The 15,066-nt window shown below is 42.5% G+C and overlaps 1 protein-coding gene across 2 annotated transcripts in view; it reads right to left on the bottom strand.

Moving 5' to 3' along the window:
- The window catches only part of CALN1 (calneuron 1), a 151,077-nt gene that overhangs the window by 68,541 nt on the left and 67,470 nt on the right, over positions 1 to 15,066 (bottom strand). For both annotated transcript variants that reach the window (XM_065418486.1, XM_065418487.1), the window contains exon 3: positions 9,436 to 9,548. In XM_065418486.1, the coding sequence (XP_065274558.1) occupies positions 9,436 to 9,548 (113 nt within the window). The remainder of the gene's footprint in view (positions 1 to 9,435; positions 9,549 to 15,066) is intronic.

Raw genomic sequence — 15,066 nt, 5'->3', positions numbered from 1 at the left:
GGGAATAAACAGAACAGATAATCATCAAGTGATCATCCCCTGTCGCCCATTCCCAGCTTCTGGCAAACAGAGGCTAGGGACACCATCCCTGCCCATCCTGGCTAATAGCCATTGATTGACCTATCCTCCAGGAACTTATCTAGTTCTTTTTTGAATCCTATTATATCTTGGCCTTCACATCATCTTCTGGCAAGGAGTTCCACAGGTTGACTGTGCATTGTGAGAAAAAATACTTCCTTGTGTTTGTTTTAAACCTGGTGCCTATTAACTTCATTTGGTGACCCCTAGTTCTTGTGTTATGAGGAGTAAATAACACTTCCCTATTTACTTTCTCCACACCAGTCATGATTTTATAGACCTCTATCATATCCCACTTAGTCATCTCTTTTCCAAGCTGAAAAGTCCCAGTCTTATTAATCTCTCCTCACAAGGCAGCCGTTCCATACCCCTAATCATTTTTGTTGCCCTTTTCTGAACCTTTTCCAATTCCAATGTATCTTTTTTGAGATGGGGCAACCACATCTGCACGCAGTATTCAAGATGTGGGTGTACCATGGATTTATACAAAGGCAATATGATATTTTCTGTCTTATTAACTATCTCTTTCCTAATGATTCCCAACATTCTGTTCACTTTTTTGACTGATGCTGCACATTGAGTGGATGTTTTCACAGAACTATCCATCACTCCAAGATTTCTTTCTTGAGTGATAACAGCTAATTTAGACCCCATCATTTTATATGTATAGTTGGGATTATATTTTCCAATGTGCATTATTTTGCATTTATCAATATTGAATTTCATCTGCTATTTTGTTGCCCAGTCACCCAGTTTTGAGAGATCCCTTTGTAGCTCTTCACAATCTGCTGGGGACTTACAAAACTACTCAAGGTAGTTATCATCTGCAAATGTTGCCACCTCACTGTTTACCCCATTTCCCAGATCATTTATGAATATGTTGAATAGGACTGGTCTCAGTACAGACCCCTGGGGGACACCACTATTTACCTCTCTCCATTCTGAAAACTGACCATTTATTCCTACCCTTTGTTTCCTATCTTTTAACCAGTTACCAATCCATGAGAGGACCATCCTTCTTCTCCCATGACAGCTTACTTTGCTTGTGCTTTGCTCAAGTTGGAAGGCATGAGTCCTGCATGCATTCCTCCATTGCCTTTGTTGTTGTGCTTGAAACTTAACATAAGGAATATATCTATAAAAAAAATACATTTCTCCCAACAAACCCAGCAAAGAAACTTCAAGAGAGCAGGCAAAATGTATTAAAGAATTGCCACCACTGAACCTATCCAATGCAGATCCCATAGAGAGCAACGGAGCCCCAGGCCAATTCAAATTCGTGCATTTACTTTTGGCACTCACAGCTCCATTCATTGTTAACTGGCTCATTGAGGAAGTCAGAGCACAGTTGCTATTTTATGCATCAGGAGGAGAGGAAAAAAACAACAGACACAGACCAAAACTGTGTGTGTGTGTGTGTGTGTGTGTGTGTGTGTGTGTGTGTGTGTGTGTGTGTGTGTGTGTGTGTGTGTGTGTGTGTGTGTGTGTGTGTGTGTGTGTGTGTGTGTGTGTGTGTGTGTGTGTGTCGCTGAATACCAAAATCACCACCTGCCACGCTGATAAAGCAACATGACCCAGCATGCAAGATGCCTCTTTATATAAATTGTTAGCTTTAAATATACCTCAGACAAAGGCTTTGGTGTCTTTTAAGAAGGCTAATGGTATAAATAGGCCTGTTCAACTATGCAACACAATAGGACTGAGAAGTCGTCTTTTCTCCCTATTGTTGGCTACAGCAGAGGTCTAGTCTCTTGCTTTTGATCAGAAGCATTTTGGCCTAGATTTTCAAAATGTAGTGATTTCAGATGCCTCTAGTTTTGGATACCCAATTTGAGATGGCTTAAATGGACCTGGTTTTCAGACAGACGCTGTTTAAAAATAAGGCCCCATTAGGTGTCTCAAGTTCGCCACCCAAAGTGTGCCAAGTCATTCCTGAAATCTTTGCCTTTACATTTGTTATATAGTGGTGGAAAGGGTTAAAGGATGGAGACACTCGTCACAGGACAAACAGCAGCCTCATGGATGGCATATAATTAATGAACCTGACAAATGCACAACTTCATGTATATTCCAGCAGGCTATCCAAAGCACTTATACGCAGGATACCTGTGCCACAAAGAGAGGTCTCTTGTTGCGTCCTGAGATGAATGACAGGCAAGCGGAGGCTATAGTGTGCATGGAAGAAATCAGGGAGAAAATGAACTTGGGACTCTCGGTGATAGGTATGCTGGAGAACTCACATTTGAGGTTAGCTAGACATGTGACAAGAGTGGGAGAAGAATGACACGCAAAGAAAGCATGGGAGGAAGAGGGCAGCAAGAAATACTGAGGATATAATGGAAAGACTCTAGCAGAGAAGTCTGAAGAGAGGAGGACTGGAACTCCAAGTCTCATGAGTCCATGTGTCATGGACTAAAAGGAGTGACGAAGAATCCTGGGCACCACCAACCTTGTGTAAATGGGAAAAGGAGTCGAGAAATGCAGTGGAGTCATGCCAAGCAGGCAGTTAAGCCTGTAGTAATGTCTGCTAATCAACAGCAGACCAAGGTTTTCAAAAGTGACTTGAGATTCTGGATGCTCCACTGGAGACGCTATAAAAATGTCTGATTGTCTGAAAGTTCTGAGCACCTGCCCTATGAAAATCATCCCCCTTTCAATGCATCTCAAGCTGGGCGCCCGAAAGTGGAGGCACCCAAAATTGCAGATCACTTTTGAAAACGTTGGCTTGTTTGGGTAATCCACCGGTGAGTGCATGTTATAGGTACGCCTCTGTGCTTGATCTGCAAAAGATATGAGTGGGACAGCCCCAGCTAGAGACTCTTTAGATTAAGCTGTAGAAACTCATGGTTCTAGCTCTGGAGGTTCCTGGGTCAATCCCTGGAGTATGCGCCAATATGGTGGCCATCACATAGGCACTAGACCTACAAACATTAGTAGGCTTTCCTCCATGGACCACAGCACATGCAGCGGTCTATGAGCCAACCACCTCATACAGCTCACTATCTGATTCAGTAGTCAACTGACAGATAAGATTCCGACAGCTGAGCCAACCACCAAACATTGTGCATCATCTGGAGCTTTGACACACAAACTTAGTGTTACACAGTTTCGAGCATCTGCCATTATTTAGAACCACAGCAAATGTTGGCTGGAGTCCTCGGTAAAAACTATGAATGAACGGGGCTGCTTCCATACTGCAAAGACTAAAACACCACCACCTAAAGTCCATACTTGGAAAATTTGTATCACTGTAGCTACACCAGTTTGCAAACTCCCAGTATAGATATGCTGCACTGATGTAAAATGGGGCTTACTCCAGTTTCACAGCATATTACACCAGTGCAGGGGTTCTCAAGCTGGGGGTCGCAAGGTTATTGCATGAGGGGTCGCAAGTGTCAGCCTCCACCCGAAACCCCGCTTTGCCTCCAGCATTTATAATGGTGTTAAATATATTAAAAAGTGTTTTTAATTTATAAGGGGGGGGTCACACTCACAGACTTGCTATGTGAAAGGGGTCACCAGTACAAAACTTTGAGAACCACTACACCAGTGTAATGCATCTGTGCTGAGGGGTTGGAGTGGTATAACTGCTTGGTTTAGCAGCTGTTTGCAAAAGTAAGGGGAGCTGACTAAAGACAATTAATGAAGCACTGGCTAAGCCAGATCCCAGACGAAATGGGAAGACCAGCATTAGAGTAGAACAAAATAAAGGATGCGCAGGAATCTACATACTCCCAAGCCCTCTCCAGCCCAGCCCAGCTGGGGAGAAGGAAATCCGTTATTTAGAAATACTCTTTTCCAATGCTGGTGAAGAAGTGCCGGGTTTATTACCTGGCTAAATTACATACTATTTTCAGAGAGAGAAAGTACATCCTCAGGGATTATGACAATGCTAAAAAATGTGCAGGCTCCAAATTAATTCCTCTGCAGGGACTAGAGGAGGAACTAACTGTTCCTCAGTTCTTCAGAGGAAGAAATTTTGTTAAATTTATCTACTGGACTTAGAAAAAAACCAACGCCCTTCCCCAACCACCTTATATCTTTCAGAGTCTCTGCCCTCCCTCCCCCAAGTTTGCACTGGCTTTTGTTGATGCCAACGAGATTTCCAAATATTTCCTTCCTCATTTCATTCTGTTAAACCACTGATTGATTGAATGGTTTAATACAGCATAGAACTATCCCATGGGAGATTGATTCCATTAGTAATGACAACTGACAATAGATTATGAACAGGCAGCTCCTCACATAAATTCATTAAAGCGTCAGCAACAGAAGCCAGGGCGTGGATATGCAGATGTTCTATCCCCTTCCTCACTGCATCCTTATTGCTCTCCACATAGAAACTGAATCGGGGTCCTTGCCCTCCGAATTTTCTGCAGAGGCCAGCAGAACACAGAATCCTGCCTTCCGCTGGCCTCATAAAAATCACCACAGCCATCTCAGGCCAATACTGGAAGCTGTTGTAGCCTCCTCAGTCCCTGGATATAGTCATGAATAGAGCTGAGTGAATGATAGATGGTGGTACTGAGAAATCCAGAAAAATAATTAGTATGGAACCAAATCTGAAATGTTTTCCCTTGGGTTTATTTTTCTTGACAAAACAAAACAAAAATAAAAGGAATTTGTTCAGTTTAAAAAAAATTCATTTTGAAAATGCCAATATCAAAATGATTCATTTCTATTTTTTTAATTTCCCCCCCTCTGTTTTTCATTCTGCCAAAACTATTTGCTAAACTCGACCTGAATTCACAAAGCGTTTTGTTCACCCCCAAACTGCATTTCTTTTCTTCTTTTTTTTTGGCAAATTTACTATTCGCTAAAATAAACACCCAGCACTAGTCACGAATCTACCGGGCTTGTGCCTCATCCTGTCCTCGGCACATCCATCACCACCTGGTGGTGAGAAGAGAAAATCCATTCTCCTCTACGTGGCTGGAACCAGCCTTCCTTCCCTTCTTGCATCACAAAAGCTCCCATGTTAACAGAACATGCTTGGCTGGTCTGATGGCCCATGGCTGCATAGTGCCCTGCTATGCAGGAGATCAGTGTGCTTTGCTAAGTGTGCTACGCCGCTGCAGAACATCTGATGAAGACACTCTGTGCCGACGGGAGAAAGCTCTCCTGTTGGCAAAATAAAACCACCTCTATGAGTGGCACAAGCTGTCCCGCCAGCATAGTGCTGTCCACACTGACGCTTATGTCGGTGTGGCTTATGTCACTCAGGGGGGTGGTTTACTTCCACCCGAGTGACACAGGTTATGCCAATGTAAGCTGTAGTACAGATGCAGCCTTAGACACTTTCCAAATTTTTATCCTTATTCTTACTTTAAAAAAAAACAAAAAAAAAACCTGACACTCTGGTGATCAACGGAATGGTGTATTTGCACCACTCCAGCTAATCCTTGATCCCCACCAGAGGTACACCCCATCCCCACTATGGAAAACACTGCACTAGAAATCCTTTTGTCCTTCAAACCAGACACCATAATCACCCAAACAAAGTGCTCATAAAAATCTTCTGGTATCAGATAACTTTTGTTTGTAAGAAAAACGAGTTCTGGGAAAGTTTAAGACATCTACGCACGGTTACATTTTATATTCACTTGTAAACAGAAAGCATCAGTAAAAACCCCGTCTGAGCAAATGGCGCTGAGATGGAGAACTAGGGATTGAAATATGTAATTGACAACGTTCTCTGCAAAACTGTACTCTGTTTGTACAAGCTCTAGCTAGAAATTTTACAGAGACAGAGCTACCGCGATAGAAATTAACATTCCCTCAGCTCTATTGATACTATTGTTCAACACTGCGTTGAACTGAAATAGTCTTTCCAGTGTTACCCTCCCCCCATCTCCACAGTACAACCTCTTGAACCATCATGCAAGAGCATGGAAATCCTTTCTTTCCAGAGTGGATCTGATCTTGGCTACTGTATAAAAAGAGTGAGCGAGCTGCCTTGACAGGAACCGATATAATGCAATTCAAAGCTCACATGGGAAGGAAAATAGGAAACATACATTTGAAAAACCCTTCATTCTCCTGATCTGTGCCACTGTACAGCCCTCAGCAGAGATTAATTATTTTCTGAATGTCCATTACTCTTTACCTAACATTTGCAACAGGAAGAATGCCCCAGTTTTATATTATTTCAGGTCTGTCTCTTACACACCCTGTTCCCATCTGTGCTCTCTCTACTCTTCTACCATTGGCATCTTTCTCTGTCTTCCCGCAGTCCTGCTAGTGTTGTTGCAAGATCCTTCCCCTCTGCAGCTCAAGCCATCTGGAACAGCCTTCCTGTATCACACCAACTCCCTCCCAATTTCATTTGAGCACGCATCTCTCATCCCTCGCCGGTTCCTTTGAATTTCTCTCTCCTTCTGCTGCTGTTTATTATTTAACTCTGTCATTGTATTATTTAAACTGTGCTGGGAACAGAATCTGAATGAAAGCACCATTAATATAGGAACTTGGGCCTCGGCAAAAATACCATGCAAGCCAAAATCGTGACAGTTGGAGAATGAAAGATTGGATGGATCGTGGCAAAGCAGTTTCTGGAAGCCAAAAATGTATCTTCTGCCTCCGCACCCGATACAAAAAACTTCTCCGAGGTGCCTCTTGACATGCTGATTCTATGGTGTGGTGCCCCAGGCCTTCAGCTAACAACCTACATAAGACAGAGTTGAACCTTCTAGTGTCTATGTTAACACCTTCAACTGCCTAGGCCCACTTATAGTTTTGGAATGGACGTAACAGGGCTGCAGCTACTCTCAACTTTCTTTAGATACTTGAGGGGATTTTTCCAAAACTGTCAACATGCAAAAATCACTACACATGTCCAAGCCTTTCCCTTTTGCGAGAAAGTTTAAAGTCTGCATTAGTGGGATGTTGAGAGTGAATTTAGACCCAGTTCAGCTAGGCACTTCAGCATGTGCATTACTTTAAGCGTGTGCTTAAGGCCCACTGAACTTAAGCATGTACTTAAATACTTTGTTGTACAGGGATGGGACTTAAATACTGCTTAAATATTTTGATAAATCAAGGCTCTGATATTTGAGTAGGTAAAATAAGCAAAGGAAACATGCCACACAGCAGCCCTGAGTTGCCCTTTGCTACATTTTTCTGCCAATTCACTCTTCTGAGAACAAGCAGTCAAATTGCGGAGGTACATTTTAGACAAATTTGACCTGCTCAGAAAGAAGAGGGATACATTTTTGTATGCAAAATGAAAATGTGAGCGCGCCAGGCTTAGATGCGGCCTCGTGGATACGTCAATGAACTAGAACTCAGGAGACGTGGGTTCAAATTGGGGGTCTGCCATTGCTTTGCTGGGCGAGTCATGGCCCCTCCCCGTGCCTCAGTTTCCCCATCTAATAAAGATATTGCCCTCTTTTGCAAAGTGCTTGCAGCTCTATGTAAGAGCTAGGAATTATTATAAGGTTTAAGATTGCATACAATTTTTTACATAATCTGAAGCACACATGCAATTCAGTCAAATCTTTATTGCCCACAGATAACCCTCCAGACTATTTCTCACAGCTTGTATAGCATCTGTCACCTGAGAATCACAAAACTCTGTTAATTAATTCTCACAGTAGTCCTGTGAGGAAGAGAAGCATTATTACTTTCCTTACCATATAAGCAAAGTAAACCGCAGCACAAAAGAGTTAAAGTCAGTGGCAAATAGAGAATCCACAGCAGTGCCAGACATAGAACCCAGAATTCCACTGCTCCGGCTCATGATGCAAGGCTAGCCACAGGCATATACTGTTTGGTACGAAATGCTAGAGCTTTTTCCCTTTTGTATTAGTCAAGCTCTTTGATAAGTGACTTACCTGTGGGGCTCGATGGAGGCTGTAGAAGAACAATAATGATTTTCTGCAAAGTCCCGGTACTTCTTAATGTTTCTTCAAACACTGTTTCCCTCCCAGATAGGTCATAATTCATTGCTGGTTCATCAACACTGAGTACTTACTCTGATGAATGAACGGTGGGAATACAGAGCTAACCCTTTCAATCTTATTCCTATCATCTCAGCATGTATCATAAACAAGTTTTAAAGGATTTTTTTTACACCACTCAAATATGGCAGACTGAATGTCTGCAGGAACTAGTAACAGGAGACAGGCTGTCAGTTCCCACAAGGACTAGGCTTGATAGTGACCAAAAGCTGGTAGGCCACCCAAAAGCACTCAGTTGTTATGTGAAATCACTGGTCATCCCATAGTAGCAGAGAAATACTGGATATAGTTGTCCAATATTCCTGTCTCAAACAGCAGGCCTGGGAAAGGTGCAAGAAACCCTGCAGGAAGCGGTTACGAAATAATATGTCCATAGGGAAAGTTTATACCTAACCCCCAATGGTTAGAGGATTTCTTATGTCCTGAAGCACTAACGTTTATATCCCTTCCAAAATTTGCGGGTGGACGTGTGTGTGTGTTGGGGGAGGGGTAATCCTTACTATAACAACTCAGCATAACCTTGTCATCATACAAAAATCCAATCCTTTTTGGAAGCCTGCACAGCTCAATGCAGTTGTCAAGTTTACAGGTAACCACACCGCAAAAACGCCCATAGCATTTGGCACTGGCTGACACCTTAGACAGGAGTCTCAGCACCAAGGGCTGAATTCACATGGAACGGGAGCTATCGGCTTACCCTGTTAGGGAAGGGTTGAGGCACGTTGATGGGTCAGCATAGGAGCAGCTTGCAAATGGCACTGCCAGTCTACTTGTTCTGTGATAAGCAGAGCGTTTCATTATCCCCAGACTTTGATCCCAAATTGTTCGACCTATTGTATCTCATAGAACACACGTAAGCACCAATAGGATATGATCAGCATTCTAGACATTTGATTAACTTCAGCTCAGTTCTGCCGGCTTGGAGTGCATACTAACTATTACCACATTGATGGCGAAGAGTGAAATATGAGGTCTAAAGGGAGATCACCTGATGGGCAACCATATAGATTATATTTCTATTTCTTTGCCTCATTAGACAAACTAATTTATTTTCCCTTTAACACAGATGTTTGCCTTGCATTCCAATCAATATTCCTTGCAAAACCCAAGTTCCCAACAAAGCATTGCAAAAATATCAAAATCTATTCAAAAGCACAGTTCTACACAGCCACAAACCATCAAATTCTCTCTCTTCTTCACCAGTCAAATGCAGAGAATGAGAAAGCCATTCCACCAATACAGTATGGTCTTATGTGGATCATAACAGAACTGAATAACCTTTACACAATCGTTCAATCTCAGCAAAATATTTCATGCTTCAAACCATTTCATTGTTTCTTGAGATAGTGATATTTGCTCATTGATGTTGCTTTAAAAAAAAAAAAAGAAGATCACTTACCTGCCAGAATATGCTGTCTATTGTATTTCCAAGAAAACCATCTCTCCCTTCTGAAGATACCAGCTTAGGTCCAAGAATGGTCATAAATTCATCAAAATCAACCTGGCCATCCCCTGGAATGAGAGGGAAACTATCAATGAGTCTTAGTTGATTGGTATCTCAAAGGTCGCTCAAAAGTCCATGTGCCACCCTGCATAGATCTGCCCCCTGGAAAGAAAACAAGTTATGAACCAGTGAGTGCATCATCCAGACACCATGATCACCAGCAAAATCACATCTGTTGCATGGGGAACAGCTCTCATTTCCATTCTTATTAGTGGTTTAATATTATATTACTATCCAAAGAGCAGCCAAGATCGGGGCCTCATTGTGCTAGGTGCTGTACAAAAAGAGATGAAAAGGCTGTCCCGATGCCCTGCTGAGGTTACAAGCAAGTCACTTCTAAAAACCAAAGGTTCTCGAGTATTTCAGCAAGATCGCAACTTCCATTAGCTGTAGGAGGGAGGCAGCATGGCAGCATTGGACTGAGACTCAGGAGACTTGGGTTCTCTTCTTAGCTCTGCCACTGGTTTGCTAGGTGACCTTTGTCCCATCACATCATCTCCCTGTGCCACGAATTCCCCATCTGTAAAAAGTGGGGATAATGATACTGATCTCCCTTGTAAAGTGCTTTGAGATCTGCAAAGGAAAAAGCTCTGTGTAAGAGCTAGGTATTAATTAATTTATCATCATCATCATCCTGTTTGTAAATCAGCCTGTAGAGAGTGAAATCTTCCCAAACTCTTATGCAGGTCCAATTGCATCCTGCAGCGGAGGTTACCATACGAAGAACAGCCAGGCAGTAATGTAACCACAAGGCAATTAATATCAGCTTTCATCAATGTGTATCTCCTAAAAGTCCTGTATACTCTGTATGCAGAGAAGACAGTGTAGACACAGATCCAGTGTCGTTAGCAGAAAGAGGAGACTGCTCGTGCCACTAATGAACTCAGCCTGTGCAGTCCCATGACCCCGCAGTATATTGTCTATTTTGTAAATGAGCCCTGATGCTGTTTGTAGTGCGTCCAAGTATTAATTATCACCTGGGAGGACTTTACAGAAGGATTAATACAAAATGCCAAGAAAGAAAGAGAGCGCTTCTCTAGTGGTTAAGGAATCTTTCAAATACTTTGCTTTTCCAGGTTTTAAAAAGGTGAGTGCAATGCACATCTGCCTCTTTGTACTTTTCAGCTCCCTATCACCACACTACCAGAGCACCTCACAATCTTTTAATGCATTTATCCTCCCACCACCTCTCTGAGGTAGGGAAGTGCTGTTCTCCTCATTTGACAGTTTGGGAATGGAGGCATAGAAAGATTAAGAGACTGGCCTAGGGCCACATATTGAGACCAGGTCCACATTAGAAACGTTTGCGGATATGGCAATGTCATGTAAAGGGTGTGATTTTTATGACAAGCCCTAATATAGGTGCAGTTATGCCAGCAAGAAACTGGTTTTGCCTGTGTAGCTTATGTTATCCAGGGAGCTGATACAAGTACTCTACCAGCAAAAAGCACTCTTTTGCCAGTATAAACTGGCTACATCAGGGGGGCTTTCTAGTGCTGTTCTAGCGTAGACGTGGCATTAGCTGAACCCGGGTCTCCCAGGTCTCAAGTTAGCACCCTGATCATTGGGACCTTCCTGCTTCTCTTCCCGATCCTGCACCCATTTAACCAAGTGGGAACAGATTGGCCCCACAGGTGATTGTGTGGGTTTTGTTCTTAAATTATCAAGAATTAATCACTATTAAAAGATCAGACTAGAGCAGCTCTGGACAGTGGTCATTAGGAAAAAGCCAGTGTTAACCGGGGTACCTTAGATACTGCGGTGTGTGGTTACTTCTGAGTAAATACTGATTAATGGCAACACCTCCATTTGCATGTACGCGTGTGTTTTGTGGGCTGCAGGTATTTGCCCTTTTCAGTGTAACTAAGATAATTGTTTGCTGTTCTCCATTTGTACGTACGCCTCATTTGTTGAAATCTATATAAACTAAATTCTTATCCGAGCAGAAAAACTATGTCAAATAAGCCGAGCAGAGATGATTCCCTTTCCAGAACGATGATCTCTACCCACTCAAGAGTGCAGTCAATAATTTTCAGGAAGACACGCAGAGATGGAAAGAACATTCTGAGGGGGAAGCAACAAGCATGGCTCTGAAGAACATAGCAGGGATCCATAACAGGCTCAATTCTGCCAGCTGCTGAGCAGTCTTGCCCCAAACCAGCAAGGCACTTCAGTTTGCGCATAGCTTCATTCGTATCATTGGGAATGATCCTCACACACTTACAGCTAAGCATGTGCTTAATGCTTTGCTGGATCGCACTCAGCACCTTATAGGATTCAGCCCCATGATAGAAGAGTCAATGCCAACATTCATTTCATGGATAGTCTGTTAAGGGCGAGGCGGGGGTGGGGGGCATAGGGACCCCACATCTTTGAGAGCAGATTTTTGAAATATTCATAGGCAGAAAGACGGTGCTCTTTTTGTTTCCCTGTGGGAGACAGAACTTTGTGACATCAAGTCAGACTGTATCAATCACATCACACTGGATCATGTTGTGGAATGCAATGCAAGGTGACAGTGAATTCAAGATGATGTACACGGCAATGACTTGCTTAGAAGGAAATGCTGTAATAGAAACACATACTACCTTACAAACTGGGTTAAAGATATTAGCCAGATTATCAAGAAAACAATTTGCATTTTAAATAGCTACTAGTACCTGACCAGACATATATTTGCTTCTTCACGTCTGACCCCAATATATTGAATTATCCACATAACATTTTCTACTAGAGACAGTGTCATTTCATTTACTAAGAAGAGAAGCCGGGAGTGCTGCATAATAGAACAAGTGTCCAGACTTCTGGGCTCACTTTCTGACTTACTAGAACTTTGGCCAAATCATTTATAGTCACCACTCTGTGCCTCAGTTTACCCATCTAAACATAATGACTACTTCAACAAGGCTGTTCAGGGGCTGAATTAATTGAAGTTTGTACAGTGCTTTGAAAGCCTCCAATGAAAGATGCCACAAAAGTGCAAAGATATTTTATTTCCTTATTTGCTGCTCTTTCAGTTAAAACTGGTGACTAGCATATGACCTAAGCAGAACCAGGATTTTACATAACAGAAAAGGTCCCTTTGACATTTCTTTTAAGCATAACAAAATAATCACTTCCCACCATCAGACTCACAAGAGATCCTGTATCAGAGATAGAAATCACAATTTAAACCAAGAACTCCTTTTATGGTATTCAACAGTCAACAGAAAAATCCTTAAATACTGTACCAGTGTACGGATCATGGGAAAATGAACATAAAGGGCTACTTTCTGTTCTCAGGTATACCCCATGTAATACTGCTGTAATTGCAGAATTAAAATCAATGGGGTTTCTCTCAGGTATAAGGTTCTGTAAAGGGATGATGCTGAATGAATTTTGCTCCCCCTCAGATCAGCAGGAGTTAAGATCGACTCAGAGGACCGCTCAGCAAGGATCAGACCTTAACTGAAGGCAGAATTTGATCCACAGTTGCTCTTTCCTCACTCCCTTAACAATCTCAGCTAGGCACGTATCTCATCGAATTATAATCTATGATGCATTCAATCACATTCAGTACCTATACCATGCCTATAGAAATCCTCGTTGGCAGAGATTATTAGATATTCAGAGCAATCGAATGCCATCCTATTCAGAAATTTTAGGTTTCAGCAGAGATGGGGCCAAGATGCAAAGTTTGGATCCAAATGTGACTATCCCAGGCATTTGAGGGTGTTTGGATTTGATGGCACTCTTCAGCCATTAGACAGATAGACCTGAGTCACACAAATATGAAGCCAAACTTCCTCAGGGTTTGGGTGGGCTTGAATCCCATGTTCTGGTCTGAGCCCACCTCCAGCTTTATTAGCACATATTTTTTGTGTCATGCCCAATTCCTGCAGTTCTCTCTATGCCAAGAGATTTGCAATGTGTACAACGTCCACCTTCTACACCAGTCTCCCCTTCCTTCAACCTGCAATTTTACATTAATTACCTTCGCAAATCCTCTTCGCATTCAAGGAACTACCGTCAAGGGCAATTTGACCAGCGAGGCAAGCTAACGCAAATTAAACAGCAGGCACGGGGAGTGAGAAGATGCAAATCTGTTGCTTGTTCAGCTCAGATATTCCATTTCCCTTTTAGTGATGTAGAGCAGTATCCTCTTTTCCCTGCTCTCATCAATTTTAAACGAGGAATACGTTTATAAACCTGACCCATACTGCGCTCACTGCCCTGATTGATTATGACAATCAAACACTACTGTGACTTATTTATAAACCCAAGGTGCATAGAAACTCTACTAACGCAGTCGTACAAAGCTCATGGCATGTCAACGCCTAAATATTTGTAGCCAACCGCACTTCAAAGCTTCCCAGCAGCATGGAAAATAGAGTAACATTTTCAATAGTGGCCAAGTTACACCTACTCCTAACTAGTAGGTCAGACTGCAGGACTGCAACCATGGCCATGAGAGAAACAGAGTTGAAATAAGGTAATACACAACATGGAAGGTCCTCACTATGTATTATTCTTCCCTAGAGCCAGTTCACTGGCTTCCCTTTGTCTACCTAAAAGAGGATTTTTCAAAGAATTGCTCTATGAATTTTTCTGCCCGATCCCCTATAATACAACCCACTAACTGTCTTCCACTAAGGTCAAAGTGGAAGATGGGCTGGAAACTGTATAGCTAAAACCTTGCATAACAATGGAAATATAGCCCAGAACATATGTCATTGCAGTGTAACGTTAATGGGATGAACTAGACCCTATTGTTATTATTGTCTCTCCTCAATGCACAGGAGACATTATTCTAACAAATAGATGCATCAAGTTACTTGCTTTCTTCCCCCACAGCCCTAGGCAGTCTTTCCCTGCTTTAAGACGACGGAACATAGCACATGGCCATTATCCTTTCATTGCTTGGGTTTGGTTGAGCTCTAATGACAATGAAGAACCTGGTTTGCTCCCATTTCCTGGAGTGGGATCGCGAAAGGGAGACCAATTCTCTAGCAGTGAGAAATCACTCAAGGACAGTGGACTTTGCAAACGTAAATACATTTTCAGGCAAAGATTTTGATGCTAAATTAGCACATAGGGGAACACTTCCTGAAAAACCCTGGCCATGGCACAAAGGATAAGGCACATATATAAATGGAGATAATAATCTGGTGTGTGTGGACTGATAAGTACCCACATTTTTCTTGTGTTTGACCTCCAGAATGCGGCTAGCTGGATATATTTGAATTAATGAGGGAGTCACTTGCAGCTTGGGTCACAAGCATGCATGACCCTTCCGTTCATTTTTATTCTCTTAATAGCTAGCGGCAGTGACTCTCTATCCTGTCCGTGTCACTCTTTCCAGCCATATGGTAATGGTGTGTGAAAATGATGGGATTTTGGGATTGCCACCCTGCTCTGCTCTAAAATTATACAGCTACAGCCACTGAGCTATTTTCAAGAAAAGTTGCGTGCCTGTTTCATAGACTTTAAAGCCAGAAGGGACCATTATGATCATCTAGCCTGACCTACAGCATGACACAGGCCGAA

This window comes from Emys orbicularis, chromosome 17 (assembly GCF_028017835.1).
Source record: "Emys orbicularis isolate rEmyOrb1 chromosome 17, rEmyOrb1.hap1, whole genome shotgun sequence".
In the NCBI taxonomy this organism is placed as follows: Eukaryota; Metazoa; Chordata; order Testudines; family Emydidae; genus Emys; species Emys orbicularis.
This window is presented reverse-complemented; position numbering and strand designations above follow the sequence as displayed.